Source organism: Drosophila simulans, chromosome 2R (assembly GCF_016746395.2).
Source record: "Drosophila simulans strain w501 chromosome 2R, Prin_Dsim_3.1, whole genome shotgun sequence".
Lineage (NCBI taxonomy): Eukaryota > Metazoa > Arthropoda > Insecta > Diptera > Drosophilidae > Drosophila > Drosophila simulans.
In genome coordinates, this window is record NC_052521.2 from 19,781,190 (window position 1) to 19,795,227 (window position 14,038).

Below are 14,038 nucleotides of genomic sequence, written 5' to 3' on the forward strand. Positions count from 1 at the left end.
TGAATACCCTTACATGCAACTTTAAGTAATTGAAGAACTTTGAATAAAGGTGAATAAGAAGAAGAGAAACAAAATGTTGTAGGTATAATTGGAGCAAGCGCTAATGCAAATGCCAATATTTTTATTGTACACTAACCTAATAACCTAACACTAGTTGATGGTGAGAAACTATTAGTACAATATCGGGTGCGTACACCTCTGGCAGTCTACCAAACCCGGTCAATCATACTATTGTCCTGGGGCTTCTGGTTCATGGTGGTCAGTTGCTGGTGATAGTTGCGCATCTGGTTGCTGCGGCGTGGCTGCGCCAGGTACTCGAACATGCTCTGCAGGTGCTGGGACAGCATCTTGCTCAAATCGCTGGGCATGGGATCCGTCCAGAAGAAGTCGTGGTTCAGAGCTGTGTCCGCATCGATGCGTTTCTTGGGATCAAGGGTCAGCAATTTGTCTAATAGATCACAGCCGGTTTGATCCTTGACATACGGACGCAGGCGCTCCTTGACTCGACGCTTCTGGTTCTTTGGCAGCTCGATGGATTTGTACAGCTCCAGCTCCTCCACTCCCGGCCACACGTCCGGCGTAAAGGAGCCGCATAGCTGCGAGATAAAGGTTAGCTGCTGCTGCTCCGTATTACCTTGCATTATGGGCGAGCGAGTCCACATTTCGGCCATTATGCAGCCGGCTCCCCACATGTCCACGGGTGGACCGTAGTTCCGATCACCAAGTAGCAGCTCAGGCGGCCGGTACCACAAGGTTACTACGCGGTTGGTATAGCGATTCTTACTCTCGTTCTTTGGAATGCTAAAAGCACGGGCCAAGCCGAAATCAGCCAATTTTAGGATGCCATGCTTGGTAATCAGCACATTGGCAGCTTTCATGTCTCGGTGCAGGATCTAGTAATGCAAATGAACACAGATACATACAATACAAAACCAAAACTTTATGTCATTACTGACCTTGTTGCTGTGGATGTAGTACAAACCATTCAACAACTGCTGCATAACCTTCTTAATCTCGCCCAGACTGAACTTGACGTTCATGTTGGACAGAAGACCTGCCAAATCGTGTTCGCAGAAATCAAAGACCAAATAGAAGGTGGATCTGTAACCATTCGTGGCGGTGGCCTTGGTGCGGCAGATCTCGATCAGATTCACCACGTTCTCGTGCTTCAGCAGCTGCAGGATGCGGATCTCTCGCAGAGCGGTGATGGGAAACTAGGGGAGCACATATATAAATAAGGAATTCGTCTCTTAAGATGTTGCTTTTCACGCACGCCCTCCTTTTCGTTGTCCATCAGCACCTTCTTCATGGCCACAAACTTCTTGTTGCCCTTTTTCTCGCGAGCCTTAAAAACCTCTCTGTAATCAAAGAGATCGTATGGTTTAGTTCAAAGTTAGTTTTCACCAATTTGGAGACATACCCGAAGGTGCCTTGGCCAATTTTCGCCACCTTTTCGTATTTGTTGCTCTCGTCGCAGTAGGGAAAGTCGTAGTCCTCGATGTACTTTTGTTTCTCCATCAGGGACATCGTGCGCGACGAGCTGGAGCCCACGTTGGAGGGCGTCGACCCCGAAGGCTGCTGGAGCATGTGGGACATGTGCGCCATGGTTAAATTTGCCTCTATTTGTACAGTTTTCACAATCACAGTTTCGCGAGAGGCCGACCGTCGAAAAGAAAGAAATCGGCAACAATTGGTGTTTCTACAGCTGTTGACTAAAATAATACCGGTGTGCACACACTGCCAAGCCCTATCGATAAGAAATCGATGGGTCAAACAGCTGGGTAGTAATCACTTTTCGATTGTTGGTATACACTGGCCAAGTGATATAACCTAGCCAAAATTTGTCCAACAAATAAAAGCCGAATTAATGAATAAACTGTTGAATATAGCCCAGGCAGGGCAGCGGCAGTTTGTCCGGGAATATGCATTCAAGTCGGACCTGAAAATCAAATGGGTGCGCCCCGAGAAGATCGCGTGCTATAAGCCCGAGAAGAGCGGTGATCTGGCCAAGCTGCCTCCTCTGAAAGCCGACGAACTGATGCCGGAATTCAGGGACTGCAAGGAGCTGGATAAGTATGTTGCAGAATTCGCTAAATATAATAGTTTATTAATATCATATCACCATTTTGTAGAGCCGACGAGTCAGTTAAGTCCTTGTTCAAACTGAGCAACAATGCCAGTTACCTGACCACGAAATTCTATCGCGATGAGATGGTCAAGGAGGTGCAAAGGCATGCCCAGGATTTCGGCTCAATGGAGGCCAAATGTATGTACCTTTGCAGAGTGCACATATAGCATTTGCCCCCAAATTTACCCTCCTTTCAGTGGCAAAAATGACTGCAGTGATACGCCGCTACCAGGAGCACATGGACAAGAACCCGCGCGACAAGATGATCAAGGTGCGACTCAAGGAGCTCATCGACAAACGCAAGAAGTTCCTCAAGTACTTGAGACGTTGGGATTATCCCCGCTTCGAGTGGATTCTCGAGAAACTCGACCTGGTGTACAAGCCACCGCCCACACATTTCCACTGGATCACCCGCAAGGAGTCCCTGCAAAAGTTGACCGACACATACTGCGAAAACCTAAAGGAAGAGCGGCTGGAGGCTTACCACAAGCAGCTCCAGGCCCAGCAAATACCCTTCCTTGAGGAGGCCATCAAGAAGATGCAGTTCGTGCGGCAGGAGCAGATTTCCTGCGATGTCCCCGTGACCGTGACAGAAGAGAAGATCGCCGATTCAAAAAGGCAGCTGGAAATGCTGAAGGAGCTGCAGCAGGCGGAGGCAGCCGCCAGCAGCAAGAAACAAAACGAGGATGGCTTCAATTAGGCCCGATTCTTTAATGTTACGGTGTCTTACAATAAATGTAAATGCTGGTGTTCTTAAATTATATGTTTTATTATACTTTAAGAGTTAGACTGGACATCGTACCCTATGTCATGATCATCTGAGCGCATACTGGCAAATAAATAAGAAGGCAAGCATGATTGCCTTAGAAAAATGTGTAAAAACAGATGCAATTAAAGAGAAGTTCCTAAAGGGTACGGTTTGCAGCTAACGTCTGCCGGACGAGGAGGTTTTCCGCCTGCCGCCGCTGCTGGAGCTACTCGAGCTGCTTGACGAAGAGTCGCTGGAGCTGGACGAACTGGACGACGACGAGGAGGACACGGAAGAGGTAGAGTCGCGTGACGTACGCTTGCGCTCCTTGTCGCCATTGCCAGTGGCCTCTTTGCTCTTGACATCCGTGGAAGTGACTTCTTCGTCGCCCCAGAGATCGTACTTTGATAGATCCTCGTCGTCTCCCTCGTCGTCGTCCTCATCTTCTTCCTCATCATTCCGCTGCTCATCTCGGCTAGACCTTCTGGGCCTCTTGGAGTCCTCTCGATGCTCGCCGTGCTTTCGCTTCTTGCGACGACCGAACTCATCGTACTCACTATCCGAATCCTGACGATCCTTGTACTCTACCACGCCGCGATCATTGTATCCACCGCCAAAGCCTTCAAAGAAACTGGTTAAGTGGGTTTTGAAGCGGATAGGCTTCTACGGACTCACCAGTCCGCTCCTCCACATCCGAGAACTTTGGAGCGTTGCACATATTGCAGGTTTGGCGACGGGCCCAGTTCACATTTGCGCACTTGCTGCACTGCCAGTCCTCGGCACTGAACAAGCCCCGCGACTTGTCGGCCGCCGCCTTGCCAATCTCAGTGCCCAGCTTCTTCTTGCTTGAGCTGCTGCTACTGCTGCTGCTCCCGTTGCCGCGTTCCCGCTCCCGGTCTCGATCCCTGTCGCGCTCCGGCTTATCACTGCCATCGCGGTCCCGGTCGCATTTGTTGCACTGCAAACGGCGGGCGAAGTTCAGATGGCGACAGCTGCAAAATCGAGGGAAGTGTGAGACTCGCAGGACTCCTCACTTGGCCGCTATCACTGCATCTTTACGGGCACTCACTCGTAATCTGGGCAAATCCAATCGCCAGGCGAAGCGACGCCGCTGCTTCCCGCGGCCCCTGATGCCACGCCTCCATTTGAACTGGACATGCCTAGGCCTTGGCTGCGTCCTCTGCCTAAGGATAATGCTAATGGGCGTCCAAGTGATCCTCCTCAGGCCTTAGGAGCAGCATTTAACAGAGTTTTTTTTACCAATATTATATTCTGTATACGGTACGAAATAAAGTGGTCAAAACATCGATACTCTTATCGATAGTCTGGCTTCCGATGCAACATTCGATAGGTCATTCAAATTTTATTTAGGGTACTCCAAAATTTGTTTTGGAATTTAATTTTAATTCAACTGAATTCCAGCTATCAACTTCTTTGCTATAAATCGGAAACCTATATCGAAGGTTTCTAAGCTCTAAACATTTTCCTAGTAAAAATAGGGCACCCAAAAAGAGGAGTACAATATAGCAACAAAAGTTATTGACAACAATCTGTGATTATCGCCACTCTGCCAGTAGTTTTGCGTATAAAATTGGTCCAGAAACACTTCAAGAAAACAATTGCACTCGCGCCTTTCCCAGACAATGAACCACAGGAACTTGTATACTTTTAGAGTTTTATTTCCTTAGTTTACAAACAAAAGCCGCTCCAAAAGTAAACACTGATTTTGTTTTGTCGGTTGTTGATTGGTTGGTAAAGAAGTTTGACTAACGCATAACCAGCAGCTTTTGGGAATAGCAGGCGATGCCCGCAGACGTGCTTTCCTCCATCAGGCTTACTTCTTGCCAGTGCCGATCTTGGCCTTGGCAGTTCCGCGCACCTTCTTCATCCTGTTGCGACGCTCCTTGCGCTGCTTGCGGGTCTGCTTCTTCTGTTCGAAGAGGCCGTGACGGGCCAGGCGGTACTTGGGCTCGAACTTCTTGGCGAAGTCCAGGGTGTCGTAGATGAGGGCGAAGCCGGTGGAGCGGCCGCCACCGAAGTTGGTGCGGAATCCGAAGGCGAAGACCACATCGGGAGTGACCTTGTACATGGCGGCGAGCTTCTCGCGGATCTCGGTCTTGTTCACCGACGACAATCCTGGGTGGAGGACATCGCAGACCATCTGTTTCCTGGCGAGCAGGCGGTTGGTCATGAACTTGCGGGTGCGGATGGTAGCGGTTGTACCGGACATTTTGACGGAGCTGCAATAGGATGGTAGTGGATTAGCTTGGGCCTTTCATTCAAACAAAATGCTCGCCAGTCCGGATTGTTTTTGTCGCTTTTGAGCGACACAACATAACCTCACTGGCCGTGGGTGCTCCATGTCTCCACGTGTGACATGTTTCTGGGCTTATTCGCCGCCCATGGACATTGCCCTCAATCACGGAGCTATGAGCACTTTGCTGGCGGTCATTGCCTGCATTTTTAGGCAGTTCTGAGAGTTAGTTACCTTTTAAAACACTCGAAAAGGTTTTAAACACGTCGTTTTGCGAACGCGATTTATTAGAAAGGAAGATGGCCGTTTCAGAGATGGAAGAAATGGCGATGATTCGATACTATCGATATTTCCAGAAATATGGCATCACCAGTATTTTTCGCCCAACGTTGTTGCCAGATCGTAGCGTATATTTGAATAATACAAAAATCCTCAGTAAGTTATGGTAATCTGAATGACCTGAAACCTACTTTAATTTATTGAATTTGATTATTTTTAGCGCCAAATTGAGTAACAAGTCCCTATTAACAAGTTTTAGTCAACTTTATTTTTCTTTTTTCCACAGCTGCAAAGCCGTGTAATTAAATAGAAGAAAACATTTGGGAATTACAACATGATAATCACCTTATTGACTCCGACTTTAAAAATAGATAAACTTAAATTGTATAATTAGTTCAAAGACCAGGTTTAAAACAATTGTTTATTAGATGTTTTATAAACGCTTTATAATTATTAGTTTGTGCGAAAAAGAAGTCAACAAATCTTGACTTTCTTGAATGGCAGCAACCAACGTTCTGATGATTCAGCTTTTCTTTCATTCATGTTCTTGGGAATGCTTTCTTATATTTCATCAAAAACTGCACAGAATGCACTTTATTTAAACATTAAACCTAATTTACTTTGGTCGACTTGGAGTTGTTTTTCTTATTCCAAATATAAAAGCCGCCAAAACTCAGGGCCGCCAGTAAGGTTACGACTAGAGTAGCTATTCCGGCATAGAACACGAAGAGGTCGAACAGGTGCAGCTGGCAGGATGAGATTCCAATGCCTCGGGTCCTCAGAGCCGATCCTCCCTTGTGCCGGGCCACGTAGTTCACCCAGAAGAGAGCGCTGGCGAGAGCGCCAAGAGGACGGTCCCTGAACTCCAGGGACACATCCCGGATGGTCAACTGGAAGTGTGACTCGAGGAGTAGCCTGTCCACTGCCCAGTTTAGTGACTCAGTAGTCACATTGCCCTCCTCCAGCTGTAGGCCCACTCCTAATCGCACGGCTAGCTCCATGTTCCGAACTTCGTGCTGGAATAGGGGCAATCCCAGAATGGGCACATTCCGCATGATGCCCTCCTGCAGGTTGAGGAGGTCTCCATTGGTTAGGAAAGCCTTGACTCTCGGATGGGCCAGGATGTCTATCTGCGGCACCGCATGCTGGATCATAACATTCTTTGGCAGTCCCTCCAGGGTCTTGACGTCGTGACAGGTCCAGATTATGCTCTGCTTTCTGGAGGAGAAGAAGGCAAACAGAGTCTCGAGTTTCTCCTTGGGTAGCTGGCCACAAGCCTGCTCATTGCCCAGTTGAACGTAGATGGCTCCAGGACGCGCCTCCTCCAGGAAGCGCTTCACATTCCAGGGCAGCTCCTTGGGACCACGGATGTGAAGTCCACCGGCGGGAACTATCTGTTGGATACTAACTTTAGGAGTTATCAATGGCACATGACTATTGAGCAGCAGCACGGATAGCTGGCTGGCCTGCAGCTCGGGAATAGAGCTCTGCAGCTGGAAGTACTTGGCCACCAACTGCTCCTGACCGCCGTAGTGATCCTTGATGAACTGCTTACGGCGAGCAATACATGTCCGGATATTTTCCAATCGCTCGGAGAAGCCCATTTCGGGTTGATCCCGCTCAAAGTCGATGGGTGAACAAGCGGCTGGTACCAGTGCCTCCTGTACGGCATCCATGTAGTTGCCGAAGTCCGTAGAAATAATCCCTACAACTGGCCGCTGATGGAGAGCTCCCAGTGCCAACAAAGCCTCTGTGTAGAAGTAGTCCACTAGGATCACATCGAAATCGAACTCAAGATAGGACATCTTCAGCAGCCTTTGGATGGGCTCTTGGGCGAGGAAGTGGTCCAAAGCGCGCGCTCCAACGCTGGCCAATGACTGGCGGAGTTTTTCAATCGGTAGGCGACCAAGATCAGCAAGGTTTCCTTTGGGAGCCGCCTGTTTTTGCACTGTATGTAGATATAGATATACTTCGTGACCAATATTCTCCAGACGCTTACTTACATTCGCTCCAAAAGGGAAACTCCGCTGTGACCGTTTCTGTAACATTATCCAGAGATTCTCCCAAACCATGACCGGTATATACTTCAATCTATTTCAAATAACTTTCCTTTGATTTCTACAAGTTTTAAACGACAGCACTTCCACTTACAGTGTGCTCCCGATTAGCCAACTCGGTGACCAGAGTCCGCATCACCGCAAAGTGACCCTCGTTGACATGGGGAAACAGTACCAGGATTTTGGCTGCCTGTGAAATCTGGCCCAGAGCTAGTCCCAAAATAGCCAGCACGATCCAACGATTCCATTGAGATTCCTATGGTTGAGCATACACAAAACTAATTAGGTCATTTCCGAAAGTACACATCATCGAATTAAAGTCGATCTCTTCTTATCAGTCTTCCAGTAGCTTCGAAACTATTTAGATTACACTTTTTCTAGAACTTCTTGCATCCGTTTACCAACCATATTCCGTGTTATCAACGATCAGCTTGGGATTATACTCAAGTTCCGGCCGTATTGCAATTGCATTCGCCGGTAAACTCTTCCGGTTGTATTGAGTTTACGAAACAGACTGAACTTATCGCTCCCTGCTCCTTGACTCCCACAAAAACAAAACACTCAACTGATTGCTCTCGGGAATATAATCTTAGAAGTACGTCCAGAATTTCTGTGGTCACTGGAACATGTGTGGCACATGAGATTGCCACCAGACCCCAATACACACATGCCTACCATACAGATCCTATTGCTTTCATTAATGTATACACAGCGATTGTGGGGTCTGTGAAAGGGGTACAATTGCACATATGTAGTATTCTTATATACATATACGATTCCCCACATTTGAGCGATATGAGATCGTCTCTTCAGTTCTTGGTTTCTCTCGCTGTAAACAAAAGATTGGGGGACGTGAAGTCTAAGGATTGGCAGACATATGCATTTCTAGACAATGTGGTTGCATTTGAGTGCATTCGCTAATTGTTAAAGTTGCCAACTCATCAGCGTCTGAGGTCTGAAAAATAGTGCTATATATAATTAGTTACTAGAGGTCTGGTTTCGGGCTTTCACCTCTATATACATGGGATAGTGTATAGCATGGTATGTCTATAGTAATTAACATTTAGTCCAATGATTGTGAAGGGAATCTCTATAAGGAACAGGATACTGGATCGAAAGATGAGCCACATAAGTATTAATCGACCCAATTAACTTTTGCAGAGACAGACCTGCACCTGTTCATTCAATCATATCCAATTATTTCCCAGCAGACCCAAACAAACTGAATAAATATACAAACGAACTCGTCTGTGTGTTCTTTAAATTGTCGCAAGTGTGTAAATCAGAAAAATGTGACGAACCGAGCGTTGTTTATCAACAACAAAGGGAAAAGCAGAACATGGGCAATCTAAATCGAGAACGACACAACATACAAAGGCAAACAAATTGGCGAAGAAGGCACAAACCGGTTGCCACTAAGGGAAGTCAGAGCCAAAAGAAATCGATGGAAGGGGTTCCAAAACCGGTTCATTGAACCTGCACACCACCGGCATCATGGTATAGACACACAGAACGATTCCAGCTCTTTATCACACACAAATCATTCTTTATTTTTGCCATTTCTGTTTTTAGTTGAGCACAATTACTTGCTTACGGAACGAAATGTAAATAAACATGGCGAGCTATGGTAAATGCAAATGTCTGGAAAAATCGATTATGCGTTTATGCTTAATTCAAATCGGTTATGTTGCTGATGGATGACAGGGCTGCTCCCCAAACACTTTAGTCGGTGGCATCGGACTTGGCCACGGAGAAGGCCTCCGACACGGGCAGGGTGCCGCTGTTGGCGATGACCACATCCTTGACGGGACGGTCGCGGGCATCGGTGGCCGAGTTCTCGATCTGGCGCACCACATTCATGCCCGACAGGATCTTGCCGAAGACGACGTGGCGTCCATCCAGCCAGCTGGTCTGCTTGGTGGTGATGAAGAACTGCGATCCGTTGGTGTCCTTGCCAGCGTTGGCCATGCTCAGCCAGCCGGCGCCGTAGTGCTTCAGCTTGAAGTTCTCATCCTCGAAGCGCTCGCCATAGATGGAGCGTCCGCCGGTGCCGTCGCCCTTGGTGAAGTCGCCGCCCTGGATCATGAAGTCCTTGATGATGCGGTGGAACTTGCTGCCCTTGTAGCTGCGGGGTGTAAGAGCGATGTATGGTGGTCAGTTTTGTCAGCATGGGAATTCAATTAAAAAAAAAAAACTATGCAAAACTGGGTTTAGAACCGGAACCTAACCAAAAAAGGAACATGCATACGTATAAATTCAGAGAAAAAATAAAATAAACTCAAGAACTGCACTTTTATAGTACGATAAACTTAATACCAGTTGGCGTTCTTTGTTAACCCATTAGTGCCGCTTTGTCAACTGATGAATGCGATTGGCCGCTCAAACGCCACGTAATTGCTTCAATCTGAGAGCCCCGCTATAACCTACAAAGTGCCGCTGATTAGCGGCATCTTTTGCTGGCGTAGCGGTACCTGGCACCCTACTTTATTATTTTCGGTACTCAGGTACCCTACTCACCCTTCGCCCTGCGGCTTTAGCGCCAGCTCCTTGAAGTTCTCCACCGTCTTGGGCACCGTCTTGCCGAACAGACCGATCTCGATGCGGCCAGCGGGCTCGCCGCCAATGGTGATGTCAAAGAAAACCTACGCAATCGGAAGCGGTTTATTATTAACAAGTCATCTCACTTGATTTATGGCGCAGCAAATGTGTGTGTGTGTATGTACGTGATTGGTGTATGCAGAATGTAAGGACGAAAGTCCATGGAGCACGCACCTTCTCGGTCACTTTGGGACCCTTGCTATCGTCGGCAACAACGGCCACCAGGGCTACCACGAACACGGATAAAAACAGCTTCATCGTTCTAAAGATTCCCAGCGCTTAAGTTTATTCCTCAAACGACGTCGCCAATGGATATTTCACGATTGAATTTTCGGTTTCTGTTAGTGATGTAAGAAAACTTTGTTGCATCGCCAATCGATGTTTTTCATCTTTTTCTATGTTCTTGTCCAAATATCGATGCTTAAGTGTGACCATTCGTTGTTCATACATTCGGGCGGGAAATTCAAATTGCAATTTATAAGATCACGTAAATTCAATGACAGCACTAATTTTTAATTATAATAGTTAATACGCCGAGAGCATTAGTTAAGGTTTTCGTACAGCAAGTTCGATATTTTAAGAGTTGACTTTATTGGTATAGTTTTTAATGCTAGCCCAATTTACATACATAATAGTTTTTAGTGTTGCAGTGCACCTCGTTCATTAAATGATACGACTTATATCCAATTTCTATGCACGTATCGCGGTTTGGACTATACGGATCAAAATCCAGAAATTGGGCCTTCTCATCTCTGCTGCCTAATACGAAGGAGACGTTCACGCGGATGTCCGTCCAGTAATTCTTGTTTTGCTCCAAGTTCATTCTTAGAGTTTCCCAAGCCCCTGCGTTTTGAGGACTAAACAGGACACCGCCCATCAGCCTGCATTTGTCATCGGCTCCCGACCAGCTTTGCTTCTTTGCGTTCTCGATATAGTAAGACTTCGCTTCAATCTGTATGAATCTGCTTACTCCGTTATAGATGCGGACTTCCGGGAAAAACGCATTTTCACTTCCTGCAATTTCGCTTGACGGCAAAGCATCCTCTCCAAATAAAGTATTTTGCGGTTCCCTAACGATGTTCTTTGTGAGAAACTCTCCATACAAATCGCTATTTCGATCAATATTCTTTGACATTTTCATTAATAGATTTTCCAGTTTTTCCAACCGAAATGATATCATACTTTCATTAGTATCATCAGAAACATCAGAATCACCTTCATAGGCATATAAGTTCGGGTGCTGTAATTTAGAGTTGAATATAGGCGGCATTTTATCATGTTTCGGGAATAAAATTACTTACGATATTCATGGCGAGGATGTTTTGCCAAGCAAGCCCAAAAAGCAGGAGCCCTATAATGTATTGCATATTGTCTGCCTATCAAAACTCTACTTAACTATGTTGACTGATGGCTGCGTTTATATAGCCCCTCAATGTCTCAAGACAAATTGCATAATTGCATGTATAGATTTCATTTTACTATATTTTTTCCCAGAAATCTGATTGGAATAATCTAAAGTACCGCAGAATTGCAATGTTTCCAATGAAGGAGAATTACACTAGTTGTAGAAATACATTTGAAACATTGATATGTGGTTTCTTACAGTGATGTGTGAAACAATGTGAAACAAATCATTGCTTTTCTAAGTATTTAAAATGTGTCAAATGGGTTTATTGGTTTTCACCAAGGAAAGTTGTCTGTAGATAATCAAATTATTCAGCTAAGATATTCACGTACAAGTGAATTATTATGATCTAACCATAAGCACAAAAACAATTTGGGAATATTAAATGTTTTCCCGTTACTCGAAGAATAAACGGGTATACTATATGTACTAGATTCGTTGAAAAGTATGTAAATAATCTTTTTTTTATTGGTGTACTGCTATTTGCGTTTGAGATTTGTCCAGATCCTTGGCAGCTTTCTCTGCTCTCTTCTTCTCCCTGCTGGCCAGAACTTTCTCCCTGGATTTCTGGGCCCTTTCAGCGCAATCCTTGGGTCGTGTCTTCAGGGTCATATCATCCACGGCCGCCTGTTTACGGGCTGATCTCGAAATGCAACGTTCCATGCAGCTGATAGGCACAAATCTTCCAATGAAGCAACCGCAGTGTGAACAATAGTGATTGATGTCCTGGCGGCCAGACCATTTTTTACTGAAATAAATTGAACATTACGAAAGATTTGGAAAGCTTCATGCAGATGGCCAACCAAAGTTTTGTGAATCCCAGAAATCTCTGCAGGCAAGTGACCAACTCCAGTTGCACCAAACTGGTTCCAGACCTCTCACACGAAGGACAACGAATCCAGGTGGGCTCCTCCTTCAGGTATCCCACTTGTGGCTTGTGGCTGACACTGATGGCCACAATCTGCGGTTCGTCTACGGTCATGATGCGAGTTCCAGCGAGAACGATCGGTGACTGAAAGATAGATCAAATTTTGAGAGATCATGGGAGGGAAAATCAAAATCAGAATCACTCTCCCGATTTCTCTTAACCGAGGCGTTGGTCTGGCAATTAACTCAGCGCATGGAAATCAAATGAGTTATTCTCTCTGCGTTACAAATGCCATTGGATGTACAGTGTAAGAAATATTGTGTACATTTTGAACATTACACATTAGATAGCAAATTTTATTATTTTGAAACAGCAGTATATATTATTGAATATAAATTAAATGACATTTGTTCATTGTGTTATAATAATTCCGGTCCGATGACATCTTCAGTGGGTATCTAAAGTTGTGGTCGGCGGTATACGCCCAGGTACTCCCCGCAGGCACCACAGTGATGCCTCTTGGTGCAGCAACGCAGCCAGGATCGCACCACACGGGTCTTGGCCTTGGTCCTGCAATAAGGACACGTGATGTCGTTGGGGCCGGGGCCCACGGCGAAGTAAAGTGGTTTCGGATCCTGAGCCATTTCGCACCGAAAGATGTGTTGACTGCTTCAAAAACAAACGCAGACTGAGGCAAGCAAAGAGAAATTGTAGGAATAAAATGTTCGAATCAAATGCAAAGAGAAAAAATTAGATCCAAAAGAGAGAATGTGATATTTTTGGTTTTATTTTTGTATCGATGGTATTGCACTGGGTGGGAATTTGAGTGTTTAGACGAATTTTATTAAATATAAATATGAACAATGCTGCCTAGGCGGTGGTTGCCTTCAATTTTAGTGGTTGCCTCCTCTTCATGGAACGTCCAAAGTAACAGCCGCAATTGCCGCAGTAATGACTTCGATCGGTTTGTTTGCACGGCACATAGTAATTAAAGCAGCAGCAGCAGCAGAAGGTCCTGAAAAGGGATTCTATAAGTGTACGTTCCCAAGAAATATGAGAAAGTAGGCAACCTACACAAAAAGACAACCCACGATGCGGTTAAGTTCACTGGCCCACCACTTCAGATCATTCTGCACCACACTCAGATCCTTGATTCCGCAGGCGGGGCACTTGATCTCCACGGGCTCGCGTGGCAGGTTGAGGAAAGTGCCTGCCAGGGGCGTGGCAAAGTTCTCGTAGATCTTGCGCTCCTTCCGGTCCTCCAAAGCCTTGGCCTCCCGCTCCCTGATCTCCTGCTGCGTTTCCGCTTCCTTCTCCGGCAGCGTCGTCGTCATGATCGCTCAACAATCGAACTGAAAGCGAAACGCTGCCAAGCACGCTGGCAACCTGTTTCCAAACTCAAAAGAGAACGGGAGTGCACAGAGAGAAATCATAGAGACTATGCTCAAGAAAATTAAGTTGCTCAACACAAGACCTTAGGAAAATATGGAATTTGTGGCAAACATTTTCTCCGGTTTTCACAGTTTTTTGGTCAAAAATGTAAAAATAACGGGCCAAATATGGAATGGGTTACATCGTTGAATTCGTACTAAAATTTTCTATCGACTGGTGTTGAAGCCTCACATTTTTAAATTTTCACCGTTTTTTGCAAAATATCATGATGTAACCCCTTATAAAAAATGCAAAAATTTTAAAAAATTA

The 14,038-nt window shown here is 45.9% G+C and overlaps 9 protein-coding genes across 10 annotated transcripts; 1 reads left to right on the forward strand and 8 right to left on the reverse strand.

Annotated features, from left to right (window-relative positions):
* Positions 1-76: 76 nt before the first annotated feature.
* Positions 77-1,741, reverse strand: LOC6735725 (cyclin-dependent kinase 9). The gene is made up of 4 exons (XM_002082602.4): positions 1,421-1,741; positions 1,274-1,358; positions 957-1,214; positions 77-893 (listed from the first exon to the last, which is right to left on the reverse strand). Exons 1-4 carry the CDS (start codon positions 1,603-1,605, stop codon positions 207-209), a joined length of 1,215 nt encoding a protein of 404 aa, XP_002082638.1. The 5' UTR covers positions 1,606-1,741; the 3' UTR covers positions 77-206.
* Positions 1,742-1,765: 24 nt separating this feature from the next.
* Positions 1,766-2,886, forward strand: LOC6735726 (28S ribosomal protein S15, mitochondrial). The gene is made up of 3 exons (XM_002082603.4): positions 1,766-2,073; positions 2,133-2,266; positions 2,326-2,886. Exons 1-3 carry the CDS (start codon positions 1,868-1,870, stop codon positions 2,826-2,828), a joined length of 843 nt encoding a protein of 280 aa, XP_002082639.1. The 5' UTR covers positions 1,766-1,867; the 3' UTR covers positions 2,829-2,886.
* On the reverse strand, positions 2,820-4,261 carry LOC6735727 (zinc finger Ran-binding domain-containing protein 2). The gene is made up of 3 exons (XM_002082604.3): positions 3,946-4,261; positions 3,552-3,868; positions 2,820-3,496 (listed from the first exon to the last, which is right to left on the reverse strand). Exons 1-3 carry the CDS (start codon positions 4,032-4,034, stop codon positions 3,054-3,056), a joined length of 849 nt encoding a protein of 282 aa, XP_002082640.1. The 5' UTR covers positions 4,035-4,261; the 3' UTR covers positions 2,820-3,053.
* Positions 4,262-4,534: 273 nt separating this feature from the next.
* LOC6735728 (40S ribosomal protein S24) lies at positions 4,535-5,519 on the reverse strand. Its single transcript, XM_016181363.3, has 2 exons — positions 5,365-5,519; positions 4,535-5,116 (listed from the first exon to the last, which is right to left on the reverse strand). The coding sequence occupies exon 2, from the start codon at positions 5,104-5,106 to the stop codon at positions 4,711-4,713; it is 396 nt and encodes a 131-aa protein (XP_016029097.1). The 5' UTR covers positions 5,107-5,116; positions 5,365-5,519; the 3' UTR covers positions 4,535-4,710.
* Positions 5,520-5,803: 284 nt separating this feature from the next.
* Positions 5,804-8,126, reverse strand: LOC6735729 (UDP-glycosyltransferase UGT5). Its single transcript, XM_016181362.3, has 4 exons — positions 7,872-8,126; positions 7,561-7,722; positions 7,413-7,500; positions 5,804-7,357 (listed from the first exon to the last, which is right to left on the reverse strand). Exons 1-4 carry the CDS (start codon positions 7,872-7,874, stop codon positions 6,021-6,023), a joined length of 1,590 nt encoding a protein of 529 aa, XP_016029098.1. The 5' UTR covers positions 7,875-8,126; the 3' UTR covers positions 5,804-6,020.
* An 865-nt stretch (positions 8,127-8,991) lies between these two features.
* On the reverse strand, positions 8,992-10,409 carry LOC6735730 (peptidyl-prolyl cis-trans isomerase 6). Its single transcript, XM_002082607.4, has 3 exons — positions 10,239-10,409; positions 9,984-10,108; positions 8,992-9,591 (listed from the first exon to the last, which is right to left on the reverse strand). Exons 1-3 carry the CDS (start codon positions 10,320-10,322, stop codon positions 9,189-9,191), a joined length of 612 nt encoding a protein of 203 aa, XP_002082643.1. The 5' UTR covers positions 10,323-10,409; the 3' UTR covers positions 8,992-9,188.
* Positions 10,410-11,516: 1,107 nt separating this feature from the next.
* On the reverse strand, positions 11,517-12,597 carry LOC6735731. Its single transcript, XM_002082608.4, has 2 exons — positions 12,273-12,597; positions 11,517-12,217 (listed from the first exon to the last, which is right to left on the reverse strand). The coding sequence occupies exons 1-2, from the start codon at positions 12,449-12,451 to the stop codon at positions 11,935-11,937; spliced, it is 462 nt and encodes a 153-aa protein (XP_002082644.1). The 5' UTR covers positions 12,452-12,597; the 3' UTR covers positions 11,517-11,934.
* Positions 12,598-12,638: 41 nt separating this feature from the next.
* LOC27207154 lies at positions 12,639-13,045 on the reverse strand. Its single transcript, XM_016182892.3, has one exon. It carries the CDS (start codon positions 12,979-12,981, stop codon positions 12,796-12,798), a length of 186 nt encoding a protein of 61 aa, XP_016029101.1. The 5' UTR covers positions 12,982-13,045; the 3' UTR covers positions 12,639-12,795.
* A 58-nt stretch (positions 13,046-13,103) lies between these two features.
* Positions 13,104-13,727, reverse strand: LOC27209059. Of its 2 annotated transcripts, none has more exons than XM_016184573.3 (2): positions 13,412-13,727; positions 13,104-13,352 (listed from the first exon to the last, which is right to left on the reverse strand). In XM_016184573.3, exons 1-2 carry the CDS (start codon positions 13,669-13,671, stop codon positions 13,208-13,210), a joined length of 405 nt encoding a protein of 134 aa, XP_016029102.1. In that variant the 5' UTR covers positions 13,672-13,727; the 3' UTR covers positions 13,104-13,207. The 2 variants fall into 2 exon arrangements, with proteins under 2 accessions (XP_016029102.1, XP_039148403.1); XM_039292469.2 differs by having other exon boundaries at positions 13,159-13,352; positions 13,408-13,727.
* Positions 13,728-14,038: the final 311 nt, after the last annotated feature.

Coding starts and splice junctions, on each gene's coding strand:
- LOC6735725 (XM_002082602.4), bottom strand. CDS start 1,605: ATGGCGCACATGTCCCACATGCTCCAGCAGCCTTCGGGGTCGACGCCC. Junction 1,359..1,420: donor ATTGGCCAAGGCACCTTCGG/GTATGTCTCCAA, acceptor CTTTGATTACAG/AGAGGTTTTTAAGGCTCGCG. Junction 1,215..1,273: donor TGGACAACGAAAAGGAGGGC/GTGCGTGAAAAG, acceptor GTGCTCCCCTAG/TTTCCCATCACCGCTCTGCG.
- LOC6735726 (XM_002082603.4), top strand. CDS start 1,868: ATGAATAAACTGTTGAATATAGCCCAGGCAGGGCAGCGGCAGTTTGTC. Junction 2,074..2,132: donor GACTGCAAGGAGCTGGATAA/GTATGTTGCAGA, acceptor ACCATTTTGTAG/AGCCGACGAGTCAGTTAAGT. Junction 2,267..2,325: donor CGGCTCAATGGAGGCCAAAT/GTATGTACCTTT, acceptor CCCTCCTTTCAG/TGGCAAAAATGACTGCAGTG.
- LOC6735727 (XM_002082604.3), bottom strand. CDS start 4,034: ATGTCCAGTTCAAATGGAGGCGTGGCATCAGGGGCCGCGGGAAGCAGC. Junction 3,869..3,945: donor TGGATTTGCCCAGATTACGA/GTGAGTGCCCGT, acceptor TCGATTTTGCAG/CTGTCGCCATCTGAACTTCG. Junction 3,497..3,551: donor GGATGTGGAGGAGCGGACTG/GTGAGTCCGTAG, acceptor GTTTCTTTGAAG/GCTTTGGCGGTGGATACAAT.
- LOC6735728 (XM_016181363.3), bottom strand. CDS start 5,106: ATGTCCGGTACAACCGCTACCATCCGCACCCGCAAGTTCATGACCAAC.
- LOC6735729 (XM_016181362.3), bottom strand. Junction 7,501..7,560: donor TGGCTAATCGGGAGCACACT/GTAAGTGGAAGT, acceptor TATTTGAAATAG/ATTGAAGTATATACCGGTCA. Junction 7,358..7,412: donor GTTTCCCTTTTGGAGCGAAT/GTAAGTAAGCGT, acceptor ATCTACATACAG/TGCAAAAACAGGCGGCTCCC.
- LOC6735730 (XM_002082607.4), bottom strand. CDS start 10,322: ATGAAGCTGTTTTTATCCGTGTTCGTGGTAGCCCTGGTGGCCGTTGTT. Junction 10,109..10,238: donor GTCCCAAAGTGACCGAGAAG/GTGCGTGCTCCA, acceptor CCGATTGCGTAG/GTTTTCTTTGACATCACCAT. Junction 9,592..9,983: donor CTAAAGCCGCAGGGCGAAGG/GTGAGTAGGGTA, acceptor TACACCCCGCAG/CTACAAGGGCAGCAAGTTCC.
- LOC6735731 (XM_002082608.4), bottom strand. CDS start 12,451: ATGACCGTAGACGAACCGCAGATTGTGGCCATCAGTGTCAGCCACAAG. Junction 12,218..12,272: donor CTGGGATTCACAAAACTTTG/GTTGGCCATCTG, acceptor AATTTATTTCAG/TAAAAAATGGTCTGGCCGCC.
- LOC27207154 (XM_016182892.3), bottom strand. CDS start 12,981: ATGGCTCAGGATCCGAAACCACTTTACTTCGCCGTGGGCCCCGGCCCC.
- LOC27209059 (XM_016184573.3), bottom strand. CDS start 13,671: ATGACGACGACGCTGCCGGAGAAGGAAGCGGAAACGCAGCAGGAGATC. Junction 13,353..13,411: donor ATCGTGGGTTGTCTTTTTGT/GTAGGTTGCCTA, acceptor ATCCCTTTTCAG/GACCTTCTGCTGCTGCTGCT.